This window comes from Zophobas morio, unplaced genomic scaffold, assembly GCF_036711695.1.
Source record: "Zophobas morio isolate AGI-343-1 ecotype UQ-CSIRO unplaced genomic scaffold, CSIRO_AGI_Zmor_V1 ptg000004l, whole genome shotgun sequence".
NCBI lineage: Eukaryota > Metazoa > Arthropoda > Insecta > Coleoptera > Tenebrionidae > Zophobas > Zophobas morio.
The window spans coordinates 4504868-4520842 of NW_026972109.1; the positions used below are offsets into that span (position 1 = coordinate 4504868).

At 29.5% G+C, this 15975-nt stretch overlaps 1 protein-coding gene across 9 annotated transcripts in view; it reads right to left on the reverse strand.

Moving 5' to 3' along the window:
• The window catches only part of LOC135138150 (actin-binding LIM protein 1), a 55636-nt gene that overhangs the window by 32296 nt on the left and 7365 nt on the right, over window positions 1-15975 (reverse strand). For 2 of the 9 annotated variants that reach the window (XM_064068079.1, XM_064068050.1), the window contains exon 1: window positions 4906-5360. The exons of 1 other annotated variant lie outside the window; for it this stretch is intronic. In XM_064068079.1, the coding sequence (XP_063924149.1) occupies window positions 4906-5059 (154 nt within the window). In that variant the 5' untranslated portion in view covers window positions 5060-5360. Of the gene's footprint in view, window positions 1-4905; window positions 5371-15975 lie in introns of those variants that run through there. 6 more of the 9 variants (XM_064068063.1, XM_064068041.1, XM_064068057.1 and 3 more) reach the window with 6 other exon arrangements.

Here is a 15975-nt window from a genome sequence, read left to right on the forward strand (position 1 = left end):
AAATGGGAAATCGAAAAAATAAAACATTATAAAATCGGAAAACTGAAAATCGAAAAAATGTAAAAATTCAGAAAATAAAAAGCCGAAACGAAAAATTGCAAACCCCAAATTTGAAGGTAAGAAAAATTGAAAAACTGAAAAATTAAAAATTGAAAAATTGAAAAGTCGAATAAATGAAAAAATCCCACAATTGAAAAAATTCTAAAATATGAAATTGAAAAGTGTTTTTTTTTAATTATTGTTATTGTTACATATTTAAAATGACAACATGAGAAAAATTGCAAATCAAAAACTGAAGAAACGCAAAATCAAAAAATCATGACATCCCCACTGAAAAATCTAAAATTGAAAAACGGAAAAATAAAAAATTAAAAAGTTGAAAAATAAAATCAAACAATTAAAAAATCGGAAATTTTAAAAAATAAAGAAAAAAAAAACAAACGAAAAATTAATGGATCAAAAAACTGAAAAAACGAAAAAGTGGAAAACTTGATAATTCAAATCAAAGCACTGAAGATTTGTCGATTCTTCAATTTCTCAACTTTTCGAATTTTCGATTTCTCAATTTTCCGATGTTTCAGTTTTACGATTTTTCAATTTCTCGTTTAAAATATTTTTTGGTTTTTCGACTCTTCGATTTTTCTTCTTTCCGATTTCTCGATTTTTCAATTTCTCAATTTTTTAAATTCTCAAATTTTTGATTTTTCAGTATTCCGATTTTTTGACTTTTATATTTTTACGATATTTTCATTTTCTTGGGTTTTTTAAATTTTCCGTTTCTGGATTTTTCTATTTTTTCAATATTTCGAAATATTAAAAATAAAAAAATTCTAAAATCGTAAAATAGAAAACATGAAAAATAGCAAATAAAAATTGAAGAAACAAAAAACTGAAAAATCGAGAAGCTGAAATATTTAGAACTGAAAAAACAAAAAATTAAAAATCTAGGAGTTGGAAAATCGACAAATTGAAAACCGAAAAAAGGCAACTCGAAAATTAGGAAAACACAAAAATTGAAAAATTTCACATTGAAAAAAGAAAAATTACAAAATCAGAATACTGAAAACCGAAAAGTTGAAAAAATGAAGAAAATAAAAAACTGAAACGACAAATTGCACACCGAAAAATTGAAGAAATGAAAAATTGCAAAATCTAAAAACTGAAATACTCAAAAGTTGGAAAATCGAAAAACTGAAAACTCAAAAAGGTGCATGACGTAAAATTGAAGAAACGAAAAAATAAACTATAAAATCGGAACATTGAAAAATCGAAAAAATTAATAAATTCAGAAAATAAAAAGCGGAAACGAAAAATTGCAAACCGAAAATTTAAAGACAAGAAAAACTGAAAAATTAAAAGTTGAAAAATCAATTTCAAATCGAAAAACTGAAATATTTCACATTAAAAAAAAAGAAAAATTATAAAATCAGACCACTGAAAAATCGAAAATTTTTAAAAATAAAGAAAAAAAAACCGAAATGAAAATATGATGAATCCAAAAAACTTACAAAATCGAAGAAGTGGAAAATAGAATAATTGCAAATCGAAGCACTGAAGTTTTGTCGATTCTTCAATTTTTTGATTTTCCAATTTCTCGCTTAATGGATTTTTTGGTTTTTCGACTTTTCGATTTTTAGTATTTTTAGTCTTTTCGATTTCTCGATTTTTCAATTTCTCAATTTTTCGATATTTCGGTTTTGGGATTTTTAGACTTTTCGATTTTTTACTTTTACGATTTTTCAAAATTTTGCCATTTTTTAAATTTTAGAATTTTTGATGTTTTATTTTCTCGATTTTCAATTTTACGGTATTATATTGTTTCATTGGAGTTTTTACATTTTACATACATATGTACTTCCATTTATCGATTTTTCAATTTTTTTATATTTGGAAAAATTAAAAATCAAAAAATTCTGAAATCGTAAAATTGAAAACATGAAAAAATTTAAAAATTACGAATACTACATGTTTAAAACGAAAACTAGAAAAATTGCAAATCAAAAATTGAACAAAACGAAAAACTAAAAAATCGGGAAGCTGAAATATATTTCAATATTTCGAAAAATTAGAAATCAAAAATTCTAAGATCGTAAAATTGAAAACATGAAAAATTAAAAAAAATATGAATATGTACTACATATTTAAAATGAAAACTAGAAAAATTGCAAATCAAAAATTGAAGAAATGAAAAATTGCAAAATCTAAAAAACTGAAACCAAGTTGGAAAATCGAAAAACTGAAAAAAAAATTAATAAACTATTGAAAAATCGCAAACCGAAAAATTGAAGAAACGACAAAAAAAATCCGGGGCAACAGACAGACGCACAAAGAGACAGACGGACAGACAGACAGACAGACAGACGGAAACGGGAGACCTATTTCTTCGTCCTCTAGGGGTCATGAAAGGTCGAGAAAATGTAAAAGTAGAGAGTCGGCCGAGGGATTCGATTACAATACTTCCTTTTCTTATGCTCAGGAAATTAAAATAAAAAATTATTAAATCAGACCAATGAAAAATCCAAAATTTTTAAAAATAAAGACAATAAAAAACCGAAACGAAAAATTGCAAAATCGAAGAAGTGGAAAATAGAATAATTGCAAATCAAAGCACTGAAAATTTCTCGATTTTTCAAGTTTTCGATTTCTCAGTTTTCGGATATTTCAGTTCTACGACGTTCAATTTTTAATTTACATAATCGATTTTTTGGTTTTTCGACTTTTCGATTTTTCGGATTGCTGATATCTCGATTTTTCTATTTTTCATTTTTTCGAGTTTTTAAATTTTCGATATTTCACTTTTTGATGTTTCGATTCTCGATCCTTCAATTTTTCGCCTTCTCGCCTTTAGATTTTTCGGTTTTTCAATTTGTCGATTTAAAAAATGTTTGGCTTTTCCATTTTTCAGTTTTTCGATTTTATAAATTAAAATTTTTCAATTTCGAATTTTTCGATTTAGTATTATTATTTTTATGTTTTGCATATTTCAATTGGGATTTATGTACTTGGTAAAACTGTGAAATGACTTCATTAAATTTTTGGTGGGAATGATTCGACAAATTTTGGTTTGCGTTTCACAATCATAACAATCCATCCACAATTTCGGAGATTATAAATGCACTAAAATCGCCAATACAGAAATGACAGGCGGACGGAAACAGGAGACCTACTTTTAGAAATTCTAGGAACTGCGACCTTGCGAAATAAAAAATGTTACAAACTAGATATTTTAAGCACAAATTTGTGTTATTAATTAAATAATAAACCATAAATTAATAAAAAAAAAATTGCGTTTCGTGTGTTTATTAAATTTTATTTCTGATTTTAATCGAATACAAACATTTAGAACAAAAAACTTAAAGTGAAACATAAATTGCTTAATAATTAGATTGCGTGTTTGTTTCTCAAAATAATTTTAGTACCTACTTATTTCTGCGCTCTGACTGGTGGACTCGTTATTTTAGCTTTGTGCACACAAAACTTATAAAAACAAGAACTAGTTGCACGTAACGTTTCGGTCAAAAATAAATACAATTTCGTGGATTAGTAACAACCCATCTTCATGCAACACGTGGTTAGTGTATTTTTGTCCTCAATGACATAATTTCCGAATTTATATAAAACTTATTTCTTAAGGTGTCAAAAAAGTAATCTGAGATTGTTTTCAATAACTGCGTGAGCGAAATTTTATTGAAACATCGACGAAATGTTTGCTTTATCTAAAAATAATACAACAATGAAAAATTCGCGTAGGTGTCTCAAATTATTACATTCTGTTTCATAAATAGACAATGTTGCATTCGGTTGGAAATCAAAAGTCAATCGTGATCTCGAAAGACATAAAAACAACACACCAAATCACAAGCCGCTGACTCCTTTATTTTTGAAATTACACTTCGGAATTCTGTGCAGAAATTTGTTGAGCGAAGTTTTTTAACCAGAAATGCGAAGAATTTCACAATTAATTATTTGGCATATAAATGGTACTTTCCCGTTAGGCATGATAAGTATATCGAAATGATGTGTTGCTGCTATTACTATTAAATTATAACTTGGACCACCTAATAGGATTCTTTCAACATTGCCAACATATTTTAAAATTTTGTGACATGAAATAACACGTTTTGATTTTTTCGTGTTTCGCCAACATTTATGCAGCAGGTACAAAACTGGTGAAAATACACCAAACAAACATCCTCAGGATGTTTATATAGCAAACTGTTGATTTTCAATATAACTTAGAAATCTACTTTGCGGTGTCCTATAAATCGGCTCAGGCACCCTTCCCTCGTACTTGTGGCCCATTCGAAACTGGTCCACTTTTTTGAACCTCGATTGTACACAAAAAGGAATTTCAAAGAGCATTCTTCAATCGACCCGGTTAATGTATTCAGCCGTATTACGTGTCAACTGCTTTAGTTAACCTCTTTAAGAACTGCGGGGTCAATTACCATAATTCAATTATACGCAGCTTTGAGTTTTTGTATTTCGTCAAGTTCCATCGATAACTCCTTGAGTGAAATATTTCTGTAATCGCGACTAGAAATTTTATTCGTGCAGAAGTAAACTTCACTTCGTCGCTCCATTTCAATACCCATTTACTCAACTGTAATTTCCAATAGAGCGTAACCCGAGAGCAATGGTTCCAGTTTGAGTATTCGTACGATGATTAACAATTTTTCTTGAGATGGACTCCGACTGAGCTCGAAACCTGCTACACATTATACATTGTACCCAGTTGTTGTTGTAAATACGCGCAACTATGACTCAGAGCATTAATTATAAGTTTGACACAAATAAAAATTTTAGTACGCAAATAATGGATAATTCCGATAATTTTCCAAGGCCGCAGAGCTTCTATATGGAACGAAATTCCTCGAGGAGGATATCACGCTCGGCACGACTCACCTTTTTTCAGCTTCTTTTCAGCTTTGATCCTTTCCTTCTCCAGCGTGGCCAGTTTTTTCTTATCTATCGGTGGCGGTTTCTCGTGACCGCTTTTCTCCGATAGGATCAGCTGATCGCTGGCGGATTTCCCGTCGGTTTGATTTTTGTTTTTCATTTTCTAGCGCGCGCTAGTACGACGGACGAAAAATTTCCTTAACGAGCACTCGTCGACGTGTAATTTAGGTGAAAGCAAAAAATGCGATTGCGACTGAAAGCGGCCGAAATACCGAAAAGCGGTTTGCGATTTGTTATTATTTTTGATTAGTGACCGCAGTGCGGATATCTTTGCATCACTATTATTTTTACGCGAATAACAGCGGCGAAGCAGCACCACAAGCGACGGAACGAAACGGTACACTGAAAGCAAAAGCACCGACTGAAGCCCCGTTCAGATGATGATGACTAACTAGTTGAACGGAGTGGAGACGTGAGTGCAGTAATTTAAATTGTCAAATGTTTGACCGTTCATTGCACGCATACATGTCGCGGTAATTTTAGGTTTACCTTTGGATTGTGCGTCTTTACGATTGGGGATTTATTTTTATTGGGTTTTTGAAAATTGGGCACGGCGACGTTGGCGGTATTTTGCGTGCGAAACGAATGCAGCGCCAGTGGGTTGGTTATTTTTGAAGTTTATGTACTGCATGGTGTAGGGAAATGCATAAAACTGTCGCCTTAAATTATCGCCAGATCGGGCACTCAAAAGTTCCGACGTGGTTCTATTTCTTGCAGTTTGGTACCCTACAGAGGGTGTTTCGAATGGGAGTTGCTCCCAAGTTTAATTAAATTTATCTATACAGGGTCTCCCAACAGACACAATGCCAAATTTTTTATAAAATTTTCTTGTCAGCTATACTTCTAAAAGTAGCTACAACTCGTCAAGATGTTTCGAAAAATTTTAAAATTAGAAAAATTGAAATACAGCAAATAGTATAACAAGAAAAACTACGATTAGCGCTTTTTTTACTTTTTTCGCATCCTAGATTCTATATTAGTTTCCACTCCCACTCGGCAGAAGAACATAATTAGCCCCGCCCACCCACCCTGTCTCTTTTTGAGTGATTGATTTTATCCGATCTGAATGAAATGAATGATCTTATACTGAACAGAAATAAAATTAGTCTTGCTAAGACAACACTGATTTTGGCACATGACATACCCTCAAAGAAAATAAAGGGTGGGTAGGCGAGGCTAGTATTTGTTAAGATAAAACTGATATTTCCAAATGGAATAACCTTGAAGAAAATAAACAGTAGAGGGAATATCATTAGGCTAAATCAGTCTTATCTTTGCAAGTGTTGACATATGTATACAGATACTAAAAAGTTTAAATAATCGGAAATTCGAAACATCAAAAAATCGTAAAATCGAAAAATGGAAGAATCGAAAAACTAAAAAATCTATAAATTGAAAAATCCCAAAACTGAAATGTCGAAAAATTGAAAAACTGTAGAATCGAAATATCGAAAAATCGTATAACCGAGATTTCAGGAAATCGAAATTCAAAAATTGAAACATCTAGAAATTGAAACATCAAAAACCCGATAAAATGAAAAATTAAGAAATCAATACATGGAAATATCGATAAATTGGAAAATCGGAAAACTGAAAATTGAAAACTTGAAAAATCTAAAATTTTAAAATTCAAAAAATTGAAAAACCGAAAAATCTAAAAGCGAGAAGTCGAAAAATCGAAAAATCAAGAAATAGAAATAATTAAAATTAAAAAAAAAAACGAAAAATTAGAATGTGGAAAAATTGAAAAATCCCAAGATTGAAAAATTATAACACTGAAACGTCGAAAACTTGAGAAATCGAAAAATTGAAAAATCTAGAAATCGAAAAGTAGAGAAATCAAAAACTCGAAAAATTGGGAAATCGAAAAGTCGAAAAATCAAAGAATCGCTGAATAGAGAAATCGAGAAAAGGAAAAATCGAAAATTTCGGAACACCAAAAATTGAAATGTTGAAAAACTGAGAAATTGAAGAATTGAAAAAACGAGAAATCAAAAAAATGAAAAGTCGAAAAATTTCAAAATTCGAAAAATTGAAAATCGAAAAACAAGAAATAGAGAAATCGAAAAATCTGCAATTAAAAAATTGAAAAATTGAAGAATCGAAAAACTACAAAATCTAGACATTGAAAAATCCCAAAACTGAAATGTCGAAAAATTGAAAAACCGTAGAATCGAAAAGTCGAAAAATCAAATAACCGAGAATTCCAGAAATCGAAATTCAAAAATTGAAACATCTAGAAATCGAAACCACAAAAATCCGATAAATCGAAAAATTAAAAAATCGATCATTGGAAATCTCGTTAAATTGGAAAATCGGAAAACTGAAAATTGAAAAATTGAAAAACCTAAAAATTGAAAACTTGAAAAATCTAAAATTTTAAAATTCAAAAAATTGAAAAACCCAAAAAATCTAAAAGCGAGAAGTCGAAAAATCGAAAGATCTAGAAACAGAAAAAAAACGAAAAATTGAAAAATCGAGTAATCAAAACATCAAAAAATCGAAATATCGAAAAATCCCAAGAATGAAAAATTGGGAAACCGAAAAGTCGAAAAATCAAAGAATCGCTTAATAGAGAATTTGAGAAAATGAAAAATCGAAAATTTCGAAACACCAAAAATTGAAATATTGAAAAATCGAAAAATCTGAAGAATCGAAAAACTGAAATCGGAAAATCGAGAAATCGAAAAATATAAAATCAAGAAATCGAAAATTCGAAAAATCGAAAATTTGAAGAATCGACAAATTGAAAAATCCTCAAACTAAAATGTCAAAAAAGTGAAAAATCTAACATTTAAAAATTCGAAAAATCGAAAATTGAAAACTAAAGTACTAAAAAACCGAAAAATCGAGAATTCAAAATATCTAAAATTAAAAAAAGAAAAGAAAATTTACAACGTCGATAAATTGAAGAATCGAAAAATTGAATCGACAAATCGAAACATCAAAAAATCGAAAAATTGAAGTATTGAAAAATTGAAAATTTGAAAAATCGAAAAACTGAAATATCGGAAAATGGAGAAATCTAAAAATAAAAATCGGGAAATCGAAAATTCGAAAAATCAAGAATTTAAAGAATCGATAAATTGAAAAATCCTCAAACTAAAACGTTGAAAATTGAGAAGTCGAAAAATCCAAAAGCGAGAAGTCGAAAAATCGAAAGATCAAAAAATTGAAATATCTAAAATTAAAAAAAAAACGAAAAATTGAAAAATCGAGTAATCAAAACATTAAAAAATCGAAAAATTAAAAAATCGAAATATCGAAAAATCCCAAGAATGAAAAATCTAAAAATCAAAAAGTAGAGAAATCAAAAAATCGAAAAATTGGAAAATCGAAAAGTCGAAAAATCAAGAATCGGTTAATAGAAAAATTGAGAAAAGGAAAAATCGAAAATTTCGAAACACCAAAAATTGAAATATTGAAAAATCGAAAGATTTGAAGAATCGAAAAACTGAAATCGGAAAAACGATAAATCGAAAAATATAAAATCGAGAAATCGAAAATTCGAAAAATCGAAAATTTGAAGAATCGACAAATTGAAAAATCCTCAAACTAAAATGTCGAAAAATTGAAAGATAGAGATATCGAAACATCAAAAAAGTGAAAAATCTAACATTTAAAAATTCGAAAAATCGAAAATTGAAAACTAAAGTACTAAAAAACCGAAAAATCGAGAATTCAAAATATCTAAAATTAAAAAAAGAAAAGAAAATTTACAATGTCGATAAATTGAAGAATCGAAAAATTGAATCGACAAATCGAAACATCAACAAATCGAAAAATTGAACTATTGAAAAATTGAAAATTTGAAGAATCGAAAATCTGAAATATCGGAAAATGGAGAAATCTAAAAATAAAAAATCGGGAAATCGAAAATTCGAAAAATCAAGAATTTAAAGAATCGACAAATTGAAAAATCCTCAAACCAAAACGTTGAAAATTGAGAAGTCTAAAAATCCAAAAGCGAGAAGTCGAAAAATCGAAAGATCAAAAAATTGAAATATCTAAAATTAAAAAAAAAAACGAAAAATTGAAAAATCGAGTAATCAAAACATCAAAAAATCGAAAAAATAAAAAATCGAAATATCGAAAAATCCCAAGAATGAAAAATCTAAAAATCAAAAAGTAGAGAAATCAAAAAATCGAAAAATTGGAAAATCGAAAAGTCGAAAAATCGAAAGATAGAGATATCAAAACATCAAAAAAATGAAAAATCCAACATTAAAAATTTCAAAAAGTTGGAAATTGAAAACTGAAGTACAAAAAAACCGAAAAATCGAGAAATCGAAATAACTAAAATTTAAACAAAACGAAAAATGGAGAAACCGAAAAAACTAAAATTAAAAAAAAAGAAAAATTAAAATGTCGATAAATTGAAGAATCGAAAAATTGAATCGAGAAATCGAAACATCAAAAAATCGAAATATTGACAAATCCAAAATTTGAAGAATCGAAAAACTGAAATCCTAAAACTAAAATATCGGAAAATCGAGAAATCGAAGAATAAAAAATCGGGAAATCGAAAATTCAAAAAATCGACAATTTAAGGAATCGACAAATTGAAAAATCCTCAAACTAAAATGTCGAAAATTGAGAAAACGAAAAATCCAAAAGCGAGAAGTCGAAAAATCGAAAGATAGAGATATCAAAACATCAAAAAATTGAAAAATCTAACATTAAAAAATTCAAAAAGTTATTAGAGAATGTCGAAAAATTGAATCGAGAAATCAAAACATAAAAAAATTGAAAAATCGAAGTATAAAAAATCCCAAAATTGAAAAATGCTAAAACCGAAACATCGACAACTTTAGAAATCGAAAAACTAAGAAATCGAGAAATCGAAAAGTCAAAAAAAAAGAAAAAGTTGAAAAATCAAAAAATAGATTTCTAGTGAAATTGAGAAAAGGAAAAATCGAAAATTTGAAACGCCAAAAATTTATTCGGCAAAATTTTGAGATAACGTCGTCAATTTTTTGGGAGGGGATAACCGACGTTCAAAGATAAAAAAACACCAGGGATCTTCGAATTGTTTTCAAATCTTTCAAAAATTAAATCTCGAAGATTCATTTATATTCTACCTGAAAATTTTCTCACATTAAAAAAAACTCAGCGCCTTTAATGTTCCTTAAAACTTGTGTTGGACAATTATTATCATTAAACTTATTATATTAAAAAAATACTTCCAAAAACAATACACAAGGATTACCAAAATCTTTTCAAATTCCCTAGCTTACGGTCGGCAAGTAAAAATCTTATACCCTATTAATCAAAACAATAATAATAATCTTTAATTAATCAAACTAATCTCAATCCTTACAGAAAAACATGGATTTATTTTATAATTTCACCTCACAAAAAGAAGATTAGAACTTTGTTTAGGATGCTCCAAAAAAGTCGATAGTTCCATTACATAAATAACTACTCTTAACATCCTAGACAATGGTGTAGTTAGTTCTAACAACATTCTTGTCATTCAGTTGTGAAACAGACCTAAAAATCCAGGCAATCAATCTTGCCACTAAATAATTTATTTATAAAAGTAAAGGCTACCCATAAATGTCAAGCCAGATTTACGTAACTCAAATTTGAAATGACGTCATCAAATTGTTGGTGGGGATAATTAGACAACTTTTGGTTAGCGTTTTACTATCTACGCGATTTTTAGAGATTATCAGTCTAATAAAATCGCCAACAGATGACAGACGGACGGAAACGAAGACCTACTTTTTTATATTCTAGGAGCTATGAAACGTCGCTGAAACATGAAATTGGCCATCAGCTCGAGAAATAAAAACAGGTACTCCTATTTAAAAAACAGTTTGATATTATTTTCTAAATTCTTTGGACACATGTCGGGCACAATTGTATATTTGTGTTAAAAACAAATCGTTGTTGACAAAAACTGGGACACTGGTGTAATACCACAACAACCGAACTAGAATTATGTGATTTATTATCCATATCTGTTGCGGAGCCTTTATAGAAATTAATCACATGTTAATAAATTAGGACCGGTAGTGGTAAATTATGACAGAATAGTCGATAGTGAATTAGGCCGCGTTCAGATCGTATCGCCTCTCAAACGAGAAAATAGCGTTCCACCAAAAATGTAGGTACACGTTATGCGAATCCGAACCGAAAACCCACCTAAAAATAACCTCAGTTCCGTCATTCCGTTTTTTCTGTTTTTTCTTCCCACAAATAAGGCAGAATTTACACAACCCACATCCCACTATTTACAAAAGATAACGATTATTGTGCTGTTTTGAACGAGTAAATTGAAACAAGAGCTACGCATTTAGAAGATTAGCAGGATACATTTCTCCTTGCTAATAATAAACAAAACGTCCCGTCTTCCTGTCTAGTCAATCTTCATGAATTTTCGGGCCGTTCGACCAATACGCTTTCATCGGAAGTAAACACTAAAACACAATAAAGAACTCATTCGGTGCTTCCTTTCTAGTCCAACAATTTAATAACAAATTGTTGACATTTGTAGAGAAAGTTAAAGTTCGGCGGTGTGTCACTGTTGATATTATTCGCTGGCCTCAAATCAACACAAGTTTTCATAAAAATATTTGTCGATGGATTTGTGTGAATGAACTGCAGTACATTACAATGTTTATGTGCGGGAGAAAACGCCTTGCGCTAAAACTATATTTAGTAACGTGATGTACACAAATTCCGCTGTTTCGACCGAAAACGAACTCTTGGTGATAGGTTGAAAATGGAGATGTTTGCACGTTGGACAAACGCTGCGGAGGAAAACACTCTGGCCTAATTTAGTTAACTTGTACGATGTGGATGCATGAAGAGGGGAGAATAATTTTATACAGAGGGGCTGACCACTGTACGAATTACGTCGCAAATAACATTGTTTATTTAAGAAACGGTGTTTTCGAAGTTTAATGACAATTTTTTCAGATTTTGTCTAGCCAGGTTTCAGTAAAACAAACTAAATCAAACTCACATCAGTTATGGGTGAGTACACTTCATTAACTTTGTTCTTCACACTACGTAGGTTTTGGTAGTAAATGGACAAATCAAATTTGAATCTCTTATAAATTGAATAAATGAATTACATTAGATGGAAGGAGAGACTTCAAGCCTTTTTGTGTTTTGCATAGAAGCCGACTTTCCTGAAGCTAAAATTTATTCTTGCATGTTAACGCAAAAAATCTCATGATTGTACCCTTTTTTGACTTTAACTAATTCCATGAGCAGTTTACCATGCTCACGATGAAGTATACCTTTTATCACTTGCAAGTCAGATAGGTCAGGTTAGGTCAGGTCAAGTCAGATCAGCTTACTCTAATGAAAATGCCAACAGACGGACAGACGTAAACATGCCACAGTATAGATTTTATTTTTTCAAATATTTCAAAAACAGAACACATACCGAATCTCGAAAATTCTTTCATATTCTCAAAAAAGATAGACTACGAACACCTAAAATTCTTCAAAACTCTTTCAAAAACAAAACGCCAGAAATTCTCGACATAATGAGCAAATTCCTTCAAAAACAAAACACAAAAGGGCCCAAAAAAAGATTGTTTCACATATAAATAAACAATACGGGCCCCTAAGATACTTCAAAATTGTAAAAAAATAGGAATCCGTGACAGTTTTTCAAATTATTTCAAAAATAAATATACGGAATCCCAAAGATTCTTTCATATTCTTAAAAAAGAGAGTGTATGAACACCTAAAATTCTTTGAAACTCTTTCAAAAATAGAATACCAGGGGTCTCCGAGATCTTTTCAAGTGTCAAATTCTTTCAAAAACCCAATAAAAAGATTGCCTACGATTCTTTGAAACTCCAAAAAAAAAATTAAAATAGGAATTGATGAGACTTTTTTCAAATTCCTTCAAAATTAAACACCAGGGACTCGAAAATTCCTAAATTAAAAAGGCACCAAGTTCACATAATTTTTTGCAAATTCTTTCAAAAGGAAAACACAGAAGGACCCAGAAAAGATTCTTTCACACATTAAAAGAAAAAGCACAAAGGACCTCTTTGAAACTATTAAAAAAAAGACGAAAAAAAAAAGGAATCCTTAACAGTTTTTCAAATTTTTTCAAAAATAAATACTTTCATATTCTTAAAAAAGAGAGACTACGAGTACCTAAAATTCTTCAAAGCTCTTTCAAAAACAAAACACCAGAATTACCCATATATGAGCAAATTCTTTCAAAAACAAAACACAAAAGGACCCAAAAAAAGATTGTTTCACACATAAAAAAATATGGGCCCCTAAGATTCTTTAAAATTGTAAAAAAAAATAGCAATAAGAATTATTTCAAAAATAAATATAAGGAATCCCAAAGATTCTCTCATATTCTTAAAAAAAGAGAGCGTATGAACACATAAAATTCTTTCAAATTCTTTCAAAAACGGAATACCAGGGGTCTGCGAGATCTTTTCAAGTGTCAAATTCCTTCAAAAACCCAATAAAAAGATTGCCTCCGATTCTTTGAACTCTAAAAAAAAATTAAAATAGGAATCGATGAGACTTTTTTCAAATTCTTTCAAAATTAAACACCAGGGACCTCGAAAATTCCTAAATTAAAAAAGACACCAAGTTCACATAATTTTTTGCAAATTCTTTCAAAAGGAAAACACAGAAGGACCCATAAAAGATTCTTTCACACATTAAAAGAAAAAGCACAAAGGACCTCTTTGAAACTATTAAAAAAAGACGAAAAAAAAACAGGAATCCCTAAGTTTTTCAAATTTTTTCAAAAATAAATACTTTCATATTCTTAAAAAAGAGAGACTACGAGCACCTAAAATTCTTCAAAGCTCTTTCAAAAACAAAACACCAGAAATTCTCCATATATGAGCAAATTCTTTCAAAAACAAAACACAAAAGGACCCAAAAAAAGATTGTTTCATACATAAAAAATATGGGCCCATAAGATTCTTCAAAATTGTTAAAAGAAATAGGAATAGGAATTATTTCAAAAATAAATATACGGAATCCCAAAGATTCTCTCATATTCTTAAAAAAAGAGAGCGTATGAACACATAAAATTCTTTCAAACTCTTTCACAACCAGAATACCAGGGGTCTCCGAGATCTTTTCAGGTGTCAAATTCCTTCAAAAACACGATAAAAAGATTGCCTAAGATTCTTTGAAACTCTTAAAAAAAATTAAAATAGGAATCAATGCGACTTTTTTCAAATTTTTTCAAAATTAAATATCAGGGGCCTCGAAAATTCCTAAATTAAAAAAGGCACAAAGTTCACATAATTTTTTGCAAATTCTTTCAAAAGGAAAACACAGAAGGACCCAGAAAAAATGCTTTCACACATTAAAAAAAAAGCACAAAGGACCTCTTTGAAACTATTAAAAAAAAAGACGAAAATAAAAAACAGGTATCCCTAACAGTTTTTCAAATTTTTTCAAAAACAAATTCATATTCTTAAAAAAGAGAGACTACGAGCACCTAAAATTCTTCAAAGCTCTTTCAAAAACAAAACACCAGAAATTCCCAACATATGAGCAAATCGTTTCAAAAACAAAACAGAAAAAGGACCCAAAAAAGATTGTTTCACCCATAAAAAAAGATTAATTGAAACTGTAAAAAAAAACAGGAAATGTACGTGGTCCCAAAGATTCTTTCATATTCTTAAAAAAGAGAGCGTATGAACACCTAAAATTCTTTTAAAAACTCTTTCAAAAACAGAATACCAGGGGTCTCCGAGATCTTTTCAAGTGTCAAATTCCTTGAAAAACTCAATAAAAAGATTGCCCAAGATTCTTTGAAACTCTTAAAAAAATTAAAATAGGAATCAATGAGACTCTTCAAATTCTTTCAAAATTAAATATCAGGGGCCTCGAAAATTCCTAAATTAAAAAAGGCACAAGTTCACAAAATTTTTTGCAAATTCTTTCAAAAAGAAAACACAGAAAGACCCAGAAAAGAGTCTTTCACACATTAAAAAAAAGCACAAAGGACCTCTTTGAAACTATTAAAAAAAAAGAAGAAGAAAAACAGGAATCCCTAACAGTTTTTCAATTTTTTTCAAAAATAAATTCTTTCATATTCTTAAAAAAGAGAGACTACGAGCACCTAAAATTCTTCAAAGCTCTTTCAAAAACAAAACACCAGAAATTCCCCATATATGAGCAAATTCTTTCAAATACAAAACACAAAAGGACCCAAAAAAGATTGTTTCACACATAAAAAAATATGGGCCCCTAAGATTTTTCAAATTGTGAAAAAAAATAGGAATAAGAAATATGCATTTCAAAAATAAATATAAGGAATCCCAAAGATTCTCTCATATTCTTAAAAAAAGAGAGCGTATGAACACAAAATTCTTTCAAACTCTGTCAAAAACAGAATACCAGGGGTCTCCGAGATCTTTTCAAGTGTCAAATTCCTTCAAAAACCCAATAAAAAGATTGCCTAAGATTCTTTGAAACTCTTAAAAAAAATTAAAATAAGAATCAATGAGATTTTTTTCAAATTCTTTCAAAATTAAATATCAGGGGCCTCGAAAATTCCTAAATTAAAAAAGGCACCAAGTTCACAAAATTTTTTGCAAATTCTTTCAAAAGGAAAACACAGAAGAAGGTCCCAGGAAAGATTCTTTCACACATTAAAAAAAAAACACAAAGGACCTCTTTGAAACTATAAAAAAAAAGACGAAGAAAAACAGGAATCCCTAACAGTTTTTCAAATTTTTTCAAAAATAAATATACGGAGTCCCAAAGATTCTTTCATATTCTTAAAAAAGAGAGACTACGAGCACCTAAAATTCTTCAAAACTCTTTCAAAAACAAAACACCAGAAATTCCCAACATATGAGTAAATTGTTTCAAAAACAAAACAGAAAAAGGACCCAAAAAAGATTATTTCACCCATAAAAAAATATGGGCCCCTAAGATTCATCGAAATTGTAAAAAAAACGGAAATGTACGTGGTCCCAAAGAATCTTTCATATTCTTAAAAAAGAGAGCGTATGAACACCTAAAATTCTTTTAAAAACTCTTTCAAAAACA